General features: G+C 50.4%; 1 protein-coding gene across 18 annotated transcripts in view; it reads right to left on the minus strand.

Annotated features, from left to right (window-relative positions):
• Window positions 1–17,794, minus strand: part of TMCO4 (transmembrane and coiled-coil domains 4) — a 93,588-nt gene that overhangs the window by 4,778 nt on the left and 71,016 nt on the right. For 15 of the 18 annotated variants that reach the window (XM_057551908.1, XM_057551915.1, XM_057551876.1 and 12 more), the window contains 2 exons: window positions 10,785–10,902; window positions 3,269–3,386 (listed from right to left, as the gene is read on the minus strand). In XM_057551908.1, coding sequence (XP_057407891.1) covers window positions 3,269–3,386; window positions 10,785–10,902 — 236 coding nt within the window. Of the gene's footprint in view, window positions 1–3,268; window positions 3,387–3,505; window positions 3,771–10,784; window positions 10,903–14,004; window positions 14,037–15,379; window positions 15,430–17,794 lie in introns of those variants that run through there. The other 3 variants (XR_009009130.1, XM_057551960.1, XM_057551958.1) reach the window with 3 other exon arrangements.

The raw sequence follows: 17,794 nt of genomic DNA on the forward strand, positions 1-17,794 counted from the left end.
ACCTGGGCTGGGTCTCTGCCCCCCCCAAGAAACCTCATGACGTGGCCCCCGGGGTGGCAGAAACCCCCACCCGCTGCAACCCAGTCTCCACACAGGAGAGCCTGAAAGGCAGGCAGGCAGCCTGGGCTTTGTCTGCTCTGTTCACCAGAGATGCCCTCTGCCTGCGACAGGGCCTGCCCTGGCTCACTCCTGCTCAGGCTTGTCCTGAGATCAGGAGCCACCGCCGACCACGTTTGTGTCGGGTGGCTGATGCTGGGATGATGTTCAGAGGGCCCTGCCCATGTCAGCCCGGCGGGGAGAAGGGAATCCTCCTGTAGAAGGTCCTGTAGGCTTCTGCTCCGAGCACAGGGCAGCCAGTGCTTCGCAACAGCAGTCATGAGGACTCTTTTGCCAGCAACCTCTCTTCCAGCAAGAATTTTCAAGGAAAAGAGGAGGGCAGCACAAAGGCAATGCTAATTACCTCTAATTACCCAGAAGAGGAAAGCACTGCTTTTTTGTGATGTGCTCCTAATGCGATAAAGAGCTATTGTTAGGCAGGAGCTGGGAAGCTGCCATGAAGGCAGTCTGAGTGGGGAGGAGTGTCTGAAGCTGTGGTCCCAGAGGCAGAACTGAAGGTGGACACAGGGGCAGGAGACGTGGGAACCAGCATTAAACGAGGGCCTACTGTGCACCGACCATCTCGCGTGTGCCCTGGAAGGTAGGTGATATCTCTTGTTTCTAGGATGAGGAAACCAAGGCACAGAGAGGTTCAGTCACTGGCCTAAGGTCACACAGCCAGTAGTATACCAGTGGCAGAGCCCGGATTGTAAGCCAGTCCTCTCCGGCACCAAAGGCTGTGCTCTTCCCACTGTATCCCATTCAGGGGCTTCCCAGGGCAGAAACTATCTTTCAGGGGCTTTGTAGCATTTAAAGGAAATTTTCATTTAAAAGGAACATTCAGCCATTCCTTTTCACATTTGATTCTTGTGGCAGAGGAAGACCCCTGGAGTGGTGAGGCATCAAGTCACTTCTCCCCTTCACCCCATCAGGGTACAGGGACCCTCAAACAGGACAGAGACCCCTGGACATGGGCCAGGAGGCATCACTGAGTCCTGCGGTTTCCTGGTCTTGTTACCCAGCTTTCCTCACTCCCACAGGGAGGTGTACAGCACAGGTTCTGGACCTGGTTTCAGAGACCAGATCTATGACTCTCTGGCTACACTGAATCTATTCTCTCAAGCCTCAGTTTTCCAGTCTGTGACTTGGGGATGCCTAATACCTACTGTACGGGATCGCTGTGAGGTTGACATCACATGAAGCAAGTCTATCAGGGATAAAGATGATCTAAAGAGATGGCTCTAGGGGTTGAAGCTCATGTCTGTCCTGGGAAGACTGCCTCTTGAATTAGGAGTGATAAGTTTCATGGGTGGATGAGTCTAGAAACTCTTCTTATTCTTGGACCAATACCAGCCCCCAAAGCTGCCGGTCAGGAAGGCACAGGACTGCTTCACTCGTGTTGTCTGGTGCGTCAGGACTTGTGAGCTAGGGCCCTGGGAGTCTGGGGGAGTGAAGATATAAGCCAGGACAAGTTGGCCCCAGTGACATGGTGGCAGGCTGGGTGGGAGGCCCAGGGGACCTCGGGGCAAGGTCATGGCCCATGAGCTTCAGCGGCAGCAGTGCCTGATAACGTTCTGGTTTTAAGTTTTTGCGCTAGAATCCCCCTGTGCTCTCCTCAACCCTCAGTCAAGTTTCAGTAAGCATGCAACCCAGCATTAGCTGTGCTGGTGTGGGTGGGTCACGGTGCCCGGCTTCCCCTACCAAGAGGTGCAGTGTGTGTGTGCGTGCGTGTGTGTGCATGCGTGCGTGTGTGCGTGCGTGCGTGTGTGTCTGTGTCGTTGGGCCAGGCTGCTGTTGAAGCTGAAGGGAGAAGCCAGGGTCCTCCGGGGTGCCCCTCCCCAGGGGAGTTTTCAGATGCCCAGGGAGGGGCCTGGACTGTCTGCTTTCAGGCAGGATGGTGCGGCTGGCTCAAATTACTTATGTGGTACCTGGGGAAATTGGGTTACGCTCAGGAAATGCTTGGTACTTGATAAATGGCAGCCAGCAATGTAATAATTGGAAAACAAAGTTCCTGTTCTCGTGAACCTTGCAACACAGGAATTTTCACTGGCTGAGTTTGCTTGGGGACATAACTGCAGCCCATTATCCTCACCCTCCTGGCAGCTGGTACCTCTCCCACTGGTTCTCACATCTACCCAACCGGGGGCGATGCCCATTGGCTCAGTCCTGCTGGGCTTGAGTCCTGCTCAGCCATGTTCCTGCTCTGTGACCCTGGGCAAGTCCCTTAGCCTCTCAAAGCCTCAGTGTCCTCATCTGTACAGTGGGGATACGGATACTGCAAAAGGCTTAGGGCAGAGCTGGGCATCAAGTGAGTGTCCACACATGAAGCTATTATTAACTCCCTATGACAGACATGTGGTGGGTGGACGAGGTTCCTTCAAGCCCAAAAGATGGCTCTAGAAACTCAAATTACGTTTGTGTAGCTGCTGGGGTGGGCTCCCTCGCATTCCATTCCCAGCAAGAATTCTTTTCATTGTCTGCCCTGCCTAGTCTGAGATGTGTAAGAATCCTTGCGGAGTATGTTTAAAATGCGGACTTTCAGGCTCCACTTCCTAGAGACTGATTTAGGAGGTCTGGGCAGGGGGGCTCTGGGATCTGCATTTTAAATAAACTCTCCAGATGATTCCAAGGTGGGGGACCTTGGAACACACTTTCCCTGCTCTGTATTCCATGGTTTCACAGCCTGCCAATTGGGTGCTTCTGCTCTGGTCCAGCCTGAATGCCTCCACTTGTGTCCTCTGGTTGTTCTGGTTACTTCCAGGAGAAACAGACTGTCCTGACTAGTAATGCCGGCTGGGGGAGTGAGTGGGGGCAGTGGGAGAAGGAGTGGGGGGAGGCGTAGTGGGAGGGCAGTAATATAGGGGCAAGAGCATGGGCTCTGGAGGTTCAAATCCAGGCTATTAGTTGCTGTGTGTGATGGGAACTTTTTTAAGTCTCAGTTTCCTAATCTGTGAAATGGGGATAATAGTGCCCGCCCCAGAGGCCTGGGGACAATGCCCCAGCACAAGGATGGTGCCCGTGAACAGGAGTTACCTCTTCCCAAGTGAATTCTCATGATCTTCCTCCTCTGGGGTGGACTGAGCCCGGGCCAGTGTCCCTGGGACCTGGGTTGCTGGGCTGGAGTAACGAAGTGCCCACCCCTCCAGCCCCAGGAGGGACAGGTGATACTCACCATGGAGGACAGGTCCACGTTCTCCACCCTTTTGTCCTGCAGCAGCACAGGCTGTAGGCCGGCCACTCGGAGCTTCACAGAGGATGTGCGGTACACAAAGCTCAAGAGCCAGTCCCCACTGTGGGCAGAGAGGACGGAGAGAGAAGGGGTGGACATCAGCCTCAGGAGGGCCCTGCCTGGCCCTGGGGGAGCCTGGTGGGACGGGAGCTTCTGTGGGAAACCAGGGCCCCGCTGCACCCGTGTATGATGGTGGGAGCTGCAGCCACTGGCATTGCGGGAGCATTGCCCAGGGTGTGGCAGCTCCAGGGAGGCTGCTTTGTTTCCTACTGGGCCCCCAGAGCAGAGAACAGTGCTGGCGGGCAGTAGACGAATATCTGTTGAGTGAGTGAATGAGGAAGCTGGATGAAGTTCTCCACAGTCTGCATGTGGCTGGGTGAGCTGCTCTCAGCTGGGGAGGGTTTCCATTTCCCAGGGTCGGGGGTGGAGGCTGGTCCAGGGCTCCCTGGGAGACGAAAGAAAGGCAGCAGGGCGTCTGCCCGGGGGAGAGGACCACAGAGAGCTGGGGCCACCATGCTCTGTGGCTTGGAACTCTGGGTGTGGGGCCCCCCATCTGTCTTTGAACTGGAGGGACCAGCTGCGCCTTCTGAGGCAGGCCTGGCCCAGCCTGCAGCTCTCCCTGCCCTCAGCCACCTAGGAGGTGAGTGAGGCCCCCCGAGGCAGGTCACAGCCCTGGAACACTCCTCCACTCTCATGGCTGCTGTGAACACCACGCCCTGCACCCTGCCCCCATCCAGACATAAACCCTGCACTTGGAGAGAAGATAACCCCGGACACTCTGTGGCCCGATTCTTCAGGTACCCCGAGCACTGTCCACGGGAGATGTGGTCTGCGGGGTCCACGGGACAGCCTCGCCCCTCGAACCCCTGCGCCCTGTCCGGGGTGAAGCTGGGCCCCTCCCTCAGCAAGTCCATGCACGTGGACGCCTCTGTCCCCCCTTTGCCTCCAGGACTGAGACCCCACTTAGCACACTGGGCGTCTTTTGTTTAGACTGAGTCCGGCTCCGGTTGCAGGGCCATTTGAGCTCATCGTTTTTGTGCGCTTGTTTGAAAGAAGGGCCCTCCCTCCCCACCGTGTGGGGGGAATGGGCTGAGAGTCAGGAGTCCCCAGCCTGCCCGCGTGACCCTCTGTGCCCACAGGCGAGGCCCCAAAGCTGTCTGGGACCCAGGGTGTTGTGGGCTCTCCAGGCCTGACCCTCTGGAATCTCTGGCCACATGGGTGCCTGTGTGGTTACCACCCTGGAAGCCTCTAGAAGGCTGGGGTCCAGAGTTGAGGGGCTCTCAACAGACCTTCCTGCTGTGCCCTACCCTGAGCTCATCAGCCTGTGACTCCTTCTCTGAATCGTCCAGCAGGTCCCTCGAGCAGAAGCCAGCAAAGCCATGTCCTAGGCCTCCCTTCCCCCCATGGCCAACTTATCACGGAATCCTGCAGATCTGTACTACCTGCCCCTACTCCCCACTCCCCCAAAACCCATCCCTTCTGCTCCAGCCCTGAGATCAGGCAACTCCCCGCCCAGCCCCCCATGGGCAAATGTAACGGCCTCTTCCTCGCTCCTGGCCTCACCTCTCTCGAGCCACTGGGGTCTTCCTTCAACTCTCATCTGACCATGGCCCTCTCCTCTCAGAAGCCAACCTTGACTCTCCACTACCCACAGGCCTTCTCTTCTAGAAAATTCCCTGCCAGAGAGCAATGTTTGCACGTCCCAATGGTTATCCTTACATTGAAGGTCCAAGAAACACTGTCCCTCAGAATGATGGCTAAGGGGAGAAGAAAGGAGACTGACTCAAGTTGTTTTATTAACTAATCATGAGACAGTGCATCAAATACGGGGTGTGAGGGAGGTCCCTATACGGTGCTGACACAGAAAGCAAAGGAGCAAAGTCAGCATTGTTCCTTCCCAACAATCCGTCTTAATCATGACAACACTCTACTTACAATGTTAAATGCACTTATTCATACACATGTCGGGGCAGGACAGGAACATGTGTTAGAAGGTTCCACATCCTCGAAACTGTGCTAAGCAAACCACAGGGCCTTTGCTGGCATTCCAGACCCTCTGCACCCAGCATCTGCCTCTTTTGCCTGGGGTGGGCCACGAGCCCACCCTCGGGACCACACAGAGCCAGGCCCACCCTGTCAGTTACCAGCTGTGTGACCTTGGGCAAGTTGCTTGACCCCTCTGAGCCTCAGTCTCCTCGCTGTAACTTACCTTCCGGGGCGGGCAGGAGCGTGCACAGAGATGACACATCGTGCATCCAGTGCTCACACACGTGAGCGCTCAGGAGGCACTGGGTACGATGATACCTCCCGCTGTGGGCCTTCGTGGGCAGTGTGGCCTCTCTCCCGCTCGGCCTACTCTTCCAGGCTCTGATGGGCTCCTATCCGTCTTTTCAAAATTCAGCTTGCATGTCGCCTCTCCAGGGAGTGCCCCTGAGCCCTTCCGCTTGATAGTATTAACCCTTTGTCCCTCACGTGACTGGTGTCTGCTCCTCTTGTGACCTTTGTTACGTGTCCTCCGTGTGTCCCCGTCCCTGGGTCTTTTCTTTTTCTGGGCAGAGAGCTTGTTGAGGGCAGGACTGTGCCTTAGGGCTGCACCCTGTGTCCTAAAGCAGAATCAGGAACTCCCTTGGGGGTGGGAGGTGGGTGCGGTGCCCCGCAAGCCAGGCCTCAATGGCCCCCCAGGCCAGGCGGATGCATACAGCTGAACCTTGACTCACACCACATGACCCGTTGAAGGGTGTGCCGTGGCTCCTCCCAGGCCTGGGACCACTTGTGGGCAGGGGTCCTCCCCGCTCCTTCTACCATTATCCCCGCCCCACACGGCACTGGAGCAGAGACCACACCGGGAGTCCCCTCCCCCGGGGGCTCAGAACAAAACCCTCTCAGTGCAGATATCCCAACTATCAGGGAGACGGTCTCACCTGAGCTCTCATCCTGGCTCTGCTGTGTGACCTTGGTGAGGCACCTGACCCTCTCTGAGCTTCAGTTTCCTCACAGTATAATAGGGAGAAGCACCACTCACCCCGGCTGGCTTCCAGGGGGTTCGTGAAAGCCCAAGCAAGTTAACGAACTTGCAAAGAGCTTTATTAGTGTACATTATAAATTTATAAACGTGTATAGTTTGGTAGTGTTGGCCTGAAGCTCCCCCCACCCCCTCATTCCACTCCCAGTCTTTAAGTAGGTTTACGGCAACTAAAACACCTTTGGGGGCCAAGAATATGAATTCCTGGTTGGTGCTTAATTTAATCAAGAAATTACAGTTATTGTTTTGGTCTGTGCATTCCTTCCCTCTTCTCTCCTTCCTCCTCCTCTCCCCCTCCTCCTTTTTCTCTCTGGAGAGATGGCTCAGGATCTCACAAAATAATGGAAAACCAAACTTATTAGCCTCAGGTTCTCAACAGAACAGATGGGTTTAATAAGATTTTGCTGCTTTCATATTGCACACATGCAATTTTAATTCTTTCCCTTTGCTGTTTATGAAAGCATCAAAAAAATCATGTGTTGTGAATATGCCCAGTAATAATAATTATAACCGCTATCGTTTATTGGGCACCTATAAAGTGACAGCCTTCATCCTACATAATCTCATTTAATCTCCCCAGAACCCCTGTGCAGGAGGGACTGTTATTCCCATCTTATAGGTAGGAATACTGAGCTTCAGATTTGTTTGTCCAAAGCCACCTGAGTGGTAAATGGTGGAGCCAAGATTTTAACTGAGGACTGTCTGACATCAATGTTGTGGCCATTCCTTCTCTTTTCTTGTTTTTAATTAATTAATTTATTTATTCTTAAAGATTTTTATTGGAGCAGAGTTGATTTACAATTTGGGTTAGTTTCTGCTGTACGGCAAAGTGAATCAGTTACATATATACATATATCCACTCTTTTTTAGATTCTTCTCCCATACAGGCCATTACAGAGTATTGAGTAGAGTTCCCTGTGCTATACAGTAGGTCCTTATTAGTTATCTATTTTATCTAGAGTAGTGTGTATATGTCAATCCCAATCTCCCAATTTATCCCTCCCCCCACCCCTTATCCACTGGTAACCGTAAGTTTATTTTCTACATCTGTAACTCTATTTCTGTTTTGTAGATAAATTCATTTGTACCCCTTTTTTAGATTCCACATATAAGCACTATCTTCATTCAGTATGACAATCTCTAGGTCCATCCATGTTGTTGCAAATGGCATTACTTCATTCTTTTTTATGGCTGAGTAATACTCCATTGTATATATGGACCACATCTTCTTTATCCATTCTTCTGTTGATGGACATTTAGGTTGCTTCCATGTCCTGGCTACTGTAAATAGTGCTGCTATGGACATTAGGGTGCTCTTTTCTTATTTTTTAAACTGTCCTTACTTAAAAAATTAAAGTCTCTTTTATTTATATATATATATATATATATATATATATATATATATACACACATACACATATATAACTGAATCACTTTGCTGCATACCTGAAACTAACACAATGTTGTAAATCAACTACATATCAATTAAAAAAAAGTCTCTTTTAAGCCCTACCTCCAATCCTGTCCACTCTTTAGGGGTGACCACTCTTACTAGTTTCTCATGGTCCCTCTGGACCTGGCTGTCCATTTTCAGACATACAGATACACATATGCACATGCAGAAACGTTTTCCTTCATAAATGGGATCATAGTACGTATTGTCGCACTTGCTTTTTTCCCCCTTAACTGTTCCCCTCTTTGTGGTCATTCAGGTTGTTTTAAATTTTTAATTATAAATGAAGCTGCAAGGATCCCCTTTGTGCATCCATCTCTGTGCATGTATCTAGTATAGCAGGATCACAGAAGTCAGAATCTGTGGGATCAGAAGATTGGCACATTAAAAATTTGGATAGATATTGCCAATTATCCTCTGCTGAATTCAACTGCCACCAATAATGTATGACAGTGCCCATTTCTCCACATCTTCACTGAATGTTATTCATGTTTCAGATGTTCGATAATCTGACAGATGATAAATAGTATTTTACTCATTTTAGTTTGCATTTATTTCATTAATAACGAGGTTGGGTATATTTTCAAAAGTTTATTGACTGTATTTATTCCATGTTTATGTGTAGATATCCTTTGGCCATTTTCTTTCTTTTTATTTTTTTATTTTTTAGGCTGCACCATGAGGCATGTGGGATCTTAGTTCCCTGACCAGGGTTCGAACTGGTGCCCCCTGCATTGGGAACATGGAATCTTAACCACTGGACCGCCAGGGAAGTTCCTGGCTATTTTCTAATTTTTGTTTATTTATTTATTTTTGGCTGTGCCAGGTCTTCGTTGCAGCATGTGGAATCTTGAGTTGTGGCATGCAGACTTCTTAGTTGCAGCATGCATGTGGGATCTAGCTCCCCGACCAGGGATTGAACCCTGGCCCCCAGCATTGGGAGCTTGGGAGTCCTAACCGCTTGACCACCAGGGAAGTCCCTCTGGCCATTTTTCTTATTAGATTTTTTTCTTATTGATTTGCATGAGCTCTTTGTCTTTGTTTCTTTGTTCTTTCTACCATATCCTGATTCTAAGAACTCAGCTTAGAATATGAGTGATAAAGCCATACTGATTGGCTGAACTCCCGTGTCCTGGTTAATGCCCTCTATCCATGGCTAAAGACCATCTTTATCTTTAGTTCTGAACTAGACATGGGCGAAATTATCAAAATGATAAAGACTTTCCAAATCTGTTCTATTCAGTTGCAGGTTCTACTTGGGATGGTTGGGCTTAGATCAAAATTAAAGTTAACTGGCCTTTTGACTTAACTTCTCTGGGCCTCAGTTTCCTCACTTGCACGATTAACGGAGAAAATGACAACAGAGACAGGCGGTAAGAGTCTAATACTTGTCATATCCACTCCCCCATCACTGCATTATTGCATTTTTCATGGTTTTTTTTTTGAATAATTGTCTGTTTCCATATGTGTCTTTTCTGCTAGACATGAACTCCTCTTGTCTTGTCCATCTTTGTAGTCCCACGTCCAGCAGGAGGTCTTGGGCATGTATGTTGGATGATTCTGAGTTGCCCTTAACCTCAGGCTGGAGCCTCTCCCTCCTCCCACCCTGACATATATTCCTTAGAATCAGGAACCCAGCACTTTCCTCTTTCTCTAGGCTTTGCCTTTCAAATGATCTCACCTGTCCTTCTGGCTTCAGCTGAAGCTGACATCCCACTGGCCCTCTCTCCAGTTCTCATCTCTCTCAGTTCCAGGGCTGCATCTCCAGCCGCCCTGCTGGACACTTCATGTTCATAGCCCCGTGACTCAGCCGCTTCCCCAACAAGTCTCACCTCCTGTCGCTAAGTGAGTGTGCACCACGCTTGGGGAAAAGCATTTGGTTTCAGAGCTTCTGGATTCTGGTGTCGCAGACAAGCGACAAGTATGCCTGCCTGGAGCTGCCTGTTTCCTGCCTATTTGCGCTGCTGAGTGCGAGGTTGCACAGGGCTAGGTGGGGCTTGTTCCTGCTGAGGTTCCAGCTAGTGCCTGGCATGAGGTTGGCGCTTTGACGCTGATGATGATAAACGGTAACATCATCTGTCACTCACGGAGCAGGCACCCACCATGGGCAACTCTGTAAATCGCTGGACTATCGTCGCAACCCTGGGGGGCGTCACTACTATTATCCCCCCTTCACTGATGGAGAAACTGAGGCCAATGTTAAGACCCAGGTCTGTGCGATTCCAAATCCCTATTTTCGCGTTTACACTGTCACCTCCCTCCTTTGCCTCATTTGGAGGCTGAAGGGCCCGGGCATCTTCTCAGGCCAATCTCCTGACATCTCAGCGATGGCCTTCATCTTCTCTTCTTCCCCAGAGTAGAGGGCACGGCTTTGGCTGAAACCTCTCAAGTTCGTCTCAAACCCAAGCCCAGGGATGCCTCCTTTCCAGCCCCACAGCTGTCAGTCTTCGCAGCCCCCCTCTCTTGCGGGAAGGTCTGTTGTGTGGTGTGGGTGCTGGCTCCCCCATGGCTGTCAGCCCTGCCCCAAGACACTGCTCTGAAAGCTCAGCCTGGACACCCCCCACTCCCTTCCTGCGCTGCCAGATAACCCACACACGAGCTCCTCAGTCGGTATTCAAAGACCCCCCCCCCCATTTAGGGCCCAATCTTTGCTTTTCAGTCTCATCCCGCTCACCCTCTTCCCCCAGATCACGGTGACCAGCCTGGCCTCTCGTGTCATCCTGTAAACTGGTCTCAGGCCCGACACAGGGAAATCTTTCTTAGGATCCGTCCCTATTGTCCATCATCCTATGGGGATGGATGCTGCCCGGGTCAGAACACCTGGCCCGGGCCTTGCTTCTAGCGGGGCTGGTGTCCCACCGGTCCCTGGGATCCTCCAGGACAGGGCCTGGCCTCCAACATCTGTGTCCTGGGCACAGGGCCTGGGCACACTAGGTGCTCAGTAAGCACTGTCACCTCCTCACAGGCACAAGGTTTGGACAGACCTGCAGTAGCCATTGATGATCCTTCCAGATACCACCTTCCGGAAAGGCTCCCAGTGCTTGGCTTCTCCTTCCACGGGCGCGCCCAGCAGGACAACGTCCTCGATGATCCCTTGGCAATCTGGAGAGAGACCCCGGAAATAGACCGTCAGCACCCCTGGCCACAGTGGGTCCTGAGAGCGACTCTCCAATAGCGGTGGAGGAAATGGATGTCACGTACACGCGCACACACGTGCATATGCACACCCACACTCATGCACACATGCACACATATGCTCAGGCACCTGCACAAACACATTTGTGCACACACATTCATGCACACAAACACACACATGCCCACACAGTACGGTGGTTTCCATTTACTGAGTTCCAGGCCCTCCAGTGTCCGATCTATTCCTGCAAAACTCATCATCCCCATTTTATAGTTAAGGAAAACCAAAGACATTTTCAAGATCACATGGCCAGTAAGTGGCACGGCCCAAACTGGGACCCAGGTCTATTTCCACCCTCCACGAAGCTCACAACTGGCCGTGGACTCAGATGGGGTGTCTCCCTTTAGAAGGGACTGATGGCCCCTAGCGCATTGCACGTGCCAGGCAGGAGACACCACAGCCTTCCTCTGCAATAGGTTCTCAGGGGTCTGTACAGCCTGGCGGGAAGGTGGGAGTGGAGACGAGAGGGGGGCTCAGGATCCTGGGACACGGAGTACATGCAGCAGCTGCACTGACCTAGTGGTTCAGAGTATTTTAGGCCAGGGCTCCTGTGAGCGCAGCTCGTGCATGAGGGCTGGCCCGTGGACTGTCTGTCTTGTAAGTATAGATCAGCAAAGCAGCGTTTCCTTGATCTCCTTGCAGACTGGAAACCAACCGCTCACACATGGGAGTGCAGAGCACACTTTGAGAAGCACTGCTCTAGACCCGTGGGGGTGCACGTGCACCTCAACCCCCAGTCACCCCCTGACCCGGCTCTATTTTTCTTCTTGTCACACCTCACTTGTTTACATCTGTCTCCTCCTCTAATATCTGGGTTCAGGGAGGGCGGGGCTCCAGCTGCGTTGGTCACAGCTGTATAGGACAGTGCCTAGTCTCTACTTGGGGCTCAGTAAAGGTGTGAATGAATGAGTGAGTAAATACACTGCCATCCCCTGGGACAGCCAGGATATGTGCTTTGCAGTTGCAAAGCCCTGGGTTCAAATCCTGGCTCAGTGACTTCTGAGCCAAGTCACTTAACTTCTCTGAGCCTACAGGTGGCTATGGTACTGCCTTGGCGGTCTTTATGGGGATGAAGTCATGGTGGGGAAAAACCCAGCGTAGTGAAGGCACAGTGGAAGTTAGTGTCTCCCCGCCCCGTCCCCTGTCCTGTGCCCCTGCCTCTCTGCAGGTTCTGAGCTCCCCCAAATTTGGGGAGTAGCACGATCCGTGTCATTCCTGGGGAGTGGGCCCCCGTGGGAGAGCTCACCCAGTCCTCCCACTCTCTCTTGCTGAGGGACACAGGACAGGTGGCTTCCTCTCTCTGGGCTCCGGTTTCTAACCAGAGTGCGTCTAACTGTTTTCCGTTTGGGCTGCTGTGTCAGAGTTTGTCTGAGTAAAGGGTTCCAGGCTAACAGGATTTTGAGAACCCCTGTGCTCCTCTGGCTCTGAGTTATAAGATTCCAGGGCACAGAATTCTGATTTCACTCCTCTGCTTCCAGGGATAGGATAATCTGGCAGAAGGATGGAAAACTTCAGGAAGCTGGTGGTTTGTGTTGAATTGCAAGGATGACTCAGATACTGTTTGATGTAAGGGCTATTTCAGGTGCTTATGTTGTTGGCAAGGCTGTAGCTTTGATTCTGACCCCTTCTCTTGGCAGATGAGGAAACACGGAGTCTCAGAGGGGGTGGGGCATGCCCACGGTCACACAGGTAGTGAGAATACAGCTGGGCCCAGAACCTGGCACGGGGAGCTGTAGGGGCCTGGGGCCATTCTCTCCGCTGTTTACGGTAACAACTCAAAGCGCAGCGATCTGATCGCAGGTGGGTTATCATTGCTCCCACGGTGCCAAACGGCTGTGGGCCCAGGGTCAACGACTGAGCTTAGCAGCTCTCTCTGGATGCCGGCCACTCAGGGCACCTGCCCTGTCCCCCAGAATCTCTCCATCTGAGGAGCTGGGACAGCTTTGCAGCCCTGGGTGCCGACGCCTGGAGGGCTGGGACCTCCTTGTGGCCAGCAGGGGAACTGCAGCATTCCCTATCAGGTTACCCTGAGCAGCTGTCAGGATCCTGTGACTAGCGATCGGACAGGTGTTATGAAAAGCAAACAAAGGTAGTTGCCTTTTGCTGAGACTAGTAGCTGAATCTCACAAAACAGTCCAGAGCACAGTCAAATCAAGTCAGGGTAGGCGGCGAGCTGGAAACGCATTTACCTATCTCTGAAGCCTGGCTTTAAACTGCCTTTCTAGACCTCTTCCCCTTTATTCTCAGACTGCTGCCACAGTCGGATGTGCCTGTCTTATGTTTGAAAAGATGATTTGCTCTCTAGGAGGCTGCATACCTAGAGATAAGCCACGTGGCAGGCTCTTGGTAATGCACAGGTGTTAGCTTAAAGAAAGTTGGTGAGAATCATTTTAGACCCACCCAAGGGAGAATCCTGTACTGTTCCCGGAATGAGACGGTCCAGGAGGGGAAACCTGAGTTAGGAAAACTGGCTGCTGAAGTAGATGCTGGAGAAAAAATGTCAAAATTCACTGTTTGGTTCAAAACCTTATAATACCAGAAGATTTCAGCCTTCCAGGTAAAATACAGAAAATCCTCACTCAGGTACCACTTTTAGTGTCAAGCAGTCCCCTTTCATGGGCACAGATGATCCGTTACATCATGACACGAGTTCAGCGCAGAATACCCCCGCTTTTCAAGACCAACACAAGAAACTGGCATTTAACATTTTAATAATAACGAACATAAGATGACCTCACTGTCTTTTTCCTGCAGGGACCACGAATGTTTGCTGAAACATGTTGGGATTTATTCCTATATTGCTACCATCAACTTTTCTTCTTGTGAATTTTTAAGGTGTTAAGATATAGTTCCATGGTTTTATAGTCAGGGATCCAAGGTGCATCAGTCACCTTCAAGTTCAGGACTCAAGTTCAGGTTCAGCTTTTGGGCTTGGATTGCTCATTTTTAAAACAGTCTTGTGTATGTTATGAATATAATACTTTTACTGTTGAAGCTGGAGGCCTTTCATTCTTATGACTTTGGCATTAAGGAGGCTCCATCCCTGGGGCAATTAAAAAGAAAAGCTTTATTAGTCCTGTTTTTATCCCTCCACTTCCAGTCCTTTTTGTCACTTACGTATGGTGAGAAACATTACCTTCCCACATTGTCTTTGCTTTTACCTCTTATTTTCATTCCTTTTTTTTTTTTTTTTTTTGGCCGCACCCTGTGGCTTGTGGGATCTTAGTTCCTGACCAGGGATTGAACCTAGAACCACGGCAGTGAAAGCGCCAAGTCCTAACCACTGGACTGCCAGGGAAGTCTCTCTTTTTTAAATTCTTAACACAGGACCCAAAGAGATCCCTTTAAAATTCGAGTCATAGGCATGAGGTACATTTTGGGGGTGATGGAAATGTTCTACAACTGGGTCGTGGTGATGGTTTGTACAATTCTGCACATTCGCTAAAAATCACTGAATTGTACACTTAAAATGGGGGGGATTGTGTAATATGTAAATGACACTGCAGGAAAGTCAGATCATTTCACTCCTGTGCTCAAAACTCTCCTGTGGGATCCATCTCTCGTGGAGTCAGAGTCAAAGTCATTTCAACAGCCCTCGAAGCCCTGCGTGACCTTCCCCACGCTTTCCCCTTGCTCACTCTCTTCCAGCCACACTGGCCTTGCTGTTCCAGAACATGCCAGGCCTTTCCTTTGCTGATCTCTCCTCCTGATGCGCTTCCCTCCAACATCCACAAGCCTCACCCCCCGAGCTGCTCCTTCACCTCTTTGTTGAACTGCCACCCTCCAAAGGGAGGAAGATGCAACCTCCCACCCCTACCAGGTGCCCCATCTCCCTTCTCTGATTTATTTTTCTCCATAGCACTTGAGACCATCTGACTTACTACCTATTTTACTTTTACAATGTCTCCTATAATCTGTCTCCTACTACACGTGAGCTCCTCAGGGGTTGAGATTGTTCTTTTTTGTGTTCCCCAGGGAATCCCCAGTGCCTAGAACAGCAACTGGCACAGATGCTCTGCTCAGTAAGTATTTGTGGGATGAAGGAAAGCAAGCTGTGGGACTCAGCAACCCTTCATGTTGAGAATACACGCAAAAAGTTTATTTTTAAAATTTTAAAAATTTTCCTCCCAGTATAACTTCTTCCGAGAGGCTCTAGTTGAGGATCTCTGTAGACTGGATAAAAGCAAATGCAGAGTGCTGACTTGGCTGAAAGTAAATGGAAGAGTATTGAACCAGGGTTCTCAGCTCTTTCAATCGCTGGTTTCCAGAGCTCTGCTCCAGGGGAACGGATGCTACTGTGACTGACGGCAGTCTGCAGTGGGCAAGAATAATGGCCGGTCCTTCCAAAGCTGACTCTGCCTCAGTCTCCTCTGCTGGCTTCCGACAATGTGACCCAGAGGCTCATGGTGACCCTCCCAAGAAGCACCCGACATCACCTGTATTAACAAAAATCCCTTGGGCTTGGCCTACATAATAAGAAGGCTCAGGGTCTCCAGACCCTTCAGATGATTCATGGTACAGCTCAGGGTGCCCCATCTCCGGGGGCAAAGATCCAGAGCAACATCGAGGGCCTAAGAAACCACACAATTGCAAACTGCTATCGGCCAGTTAAATGTCTCCTGTCTCACACAGTAGGTGTCATGATTCTAAGACTGTATCAGATGCTGTTGCAACTCACAAAATTCCTGGATTCAGGTAGTTTTTGGTCATTACATACTTTTTCCTCCAGGAGATGCTGAAAGTGTGATAACTGCCATATGCAGGGCTGTGAAGTGTTTGCCATTAGAAAGGGCTCAGGGGGCTTCCCTGGTGGCGCAGTGGTTGAGAATCTGCCTGCCAATGCAGGGGACATGGGTTTGAGCCCTGGTCTGGGACGATCCCACATGCCGCGGAGCAACTAAGCCCGTGAGCCACAATTTACTGAGCCTGCGCGTCTGGAGCCTGTGCTCCGCAACAAGAGAGGCCGCGATAGTGAGAGGCCCGCGCACCACGATGAAGAGTGGCCCCCGCTTGCCACAACTAGAGAAAGCCCTTGCACAGAAATGAAGACCCAACACAGCTATAAATAAATAAATAAATAAATAAATTAAAAAAAAAAAAAAAAGAAAGGGCTCAGGTTCAAAAAGGTTGGGAATCACCAGTCCAGGGGAAGTAGCTGGACCTTTGGCACAAGAGAAATCTGTGTTCAAATCTTGGTTTTACGTGAACTGAAGTCAGTTATTTAATAACTTGGAGCCTCAGCTTCCTCATCTTTAAAATGGAGATAATATAATAATACTGATTTCCCAGGGCTGGCGTGAGGTTATATGTTCAGGGCGGTGTCTGGCACACGGCTTGGTCAGTGGTGTCCACTGTTATTCCCGTGCAGATGATCAATTTGGCGACTAGGGAGAAATGGTGGGCGTGAGGCATTGTCTTTGGAGAGGGCTCAGCCATTATAGTCACCGTGCCTGTTTCTAGCCAGCCGCTAATTGCAGGCACTATTTTAGGAGTTAGTTGTGGGAAGTGGTGATGCCAGGCATCTGGTAGCAGTGGACAGTAGCATCGGCCTCCTTCAGAGCACAGCCTCTAGAGAGAAGCAGCTGAAGAGCTGTAAACAATGGTTAAACACTTCCTCATTTACTTTAATTTTTTTTTTTTTTTTGGGCCGAGCCACACGGCTTGAGGGATCTTAGTTCCTCGATCAGGGATTGAACCCACACCCTCGGCAGTGAAACCTCAGAGTCCTAACCACTGGACCGCCAGGGAATTCCCAAAATTAAAAAAAAAAAAAAATTGTGGTGAAATACACCTAACATAAGATTTTCCATCTTAACCATTTTTCAGTGTACAGTTCAGTAGCATTAAGTACACTCACATGGTTGTGCAACCATCCTCACTTGCTTTTATCACTCAGAATTTAGATAAATCAGTTTCTATCTTGTCAACTGCTCTTATCACTCCTTCAGCAGTTCACGCCAGATTCCTGATATGACACTTTTACCACCTGGCGCTCCTGGCAGTCTGGAGATCGTCTTAGCTTTTCAAAAGAAAACCAAAGAGTTGAGAATAGGCCGTTCTTCACAACGGCAAGTGTCCCTTTACACTAGAGCCTTGGCCTTGAAAATCATATATAAACTGAGTTTTTGTTAAACTAAACATTCTTAAAATGTACCAAGTAGGGCCAGCCCTTTCAAAGTGTCCCACGGAGAATCCTTTTGTACAATGAGGGAGGACCAGCTGTCACTGGGGACAACCAGTCCCAGCTTCCCCTCTGTCATTTTGTCCTTTCCATACAGTGGGCTTTCTGAAAGTGAGGCAGGCCCAGGCAGCGCTTTCCAGGTCTTTCCAAACACCCTCCTCTAGGAGTTACACAGAAATCTCATCAAACGGCCAGAAAGGCAACATCACAAACTCCCATAGGCCTATCACACTGTCAATAATGAGATTCTCCTGGGCTGCAAAGACCAAAGTTTGAGAAGCAAAAAAGAAGGATTTTCTCCCTCCTGGCAGGGGGTCATGTGTGCAGTGAGTGATAAGGTGGGAATGAAGGAGGAAATTATCTCCTGACTTCGAGTCCAGAAAACAGACCTTGAAGTAAATGATATGAACTGCATCTAACACAAACGAAATCCATTCCAAAGATACACATACACGCCCATGATAAACACACAGACGTGGCCAAAGGGAGAGGGAGGGGGCCGGAGCCAGGCATAAAGGGAGATGAAGGGAGGCTTTGACTGTCCCCCACCCCTCGACCCCCCAGTGGAATGAGGTTCACACTGGAAGGAATCGTTTAAGGGAGCCCGTTTGGATATATTA

Source organism: Balaenoptera acutorostrata, chromosome 1 (assembly GCF_949987535.1).
Source record: "Balaenoptera acutorostrata chromosome 1, mBalAcu1.1, whole genome shotgun sequence".
Lineage (NCBI taxonomy): Eukaryota > Metazoa > Chordata > Mammalia > Artiodactyla > Balaenopteridae > Balaenoptera > Balaenoptera acutorostrata.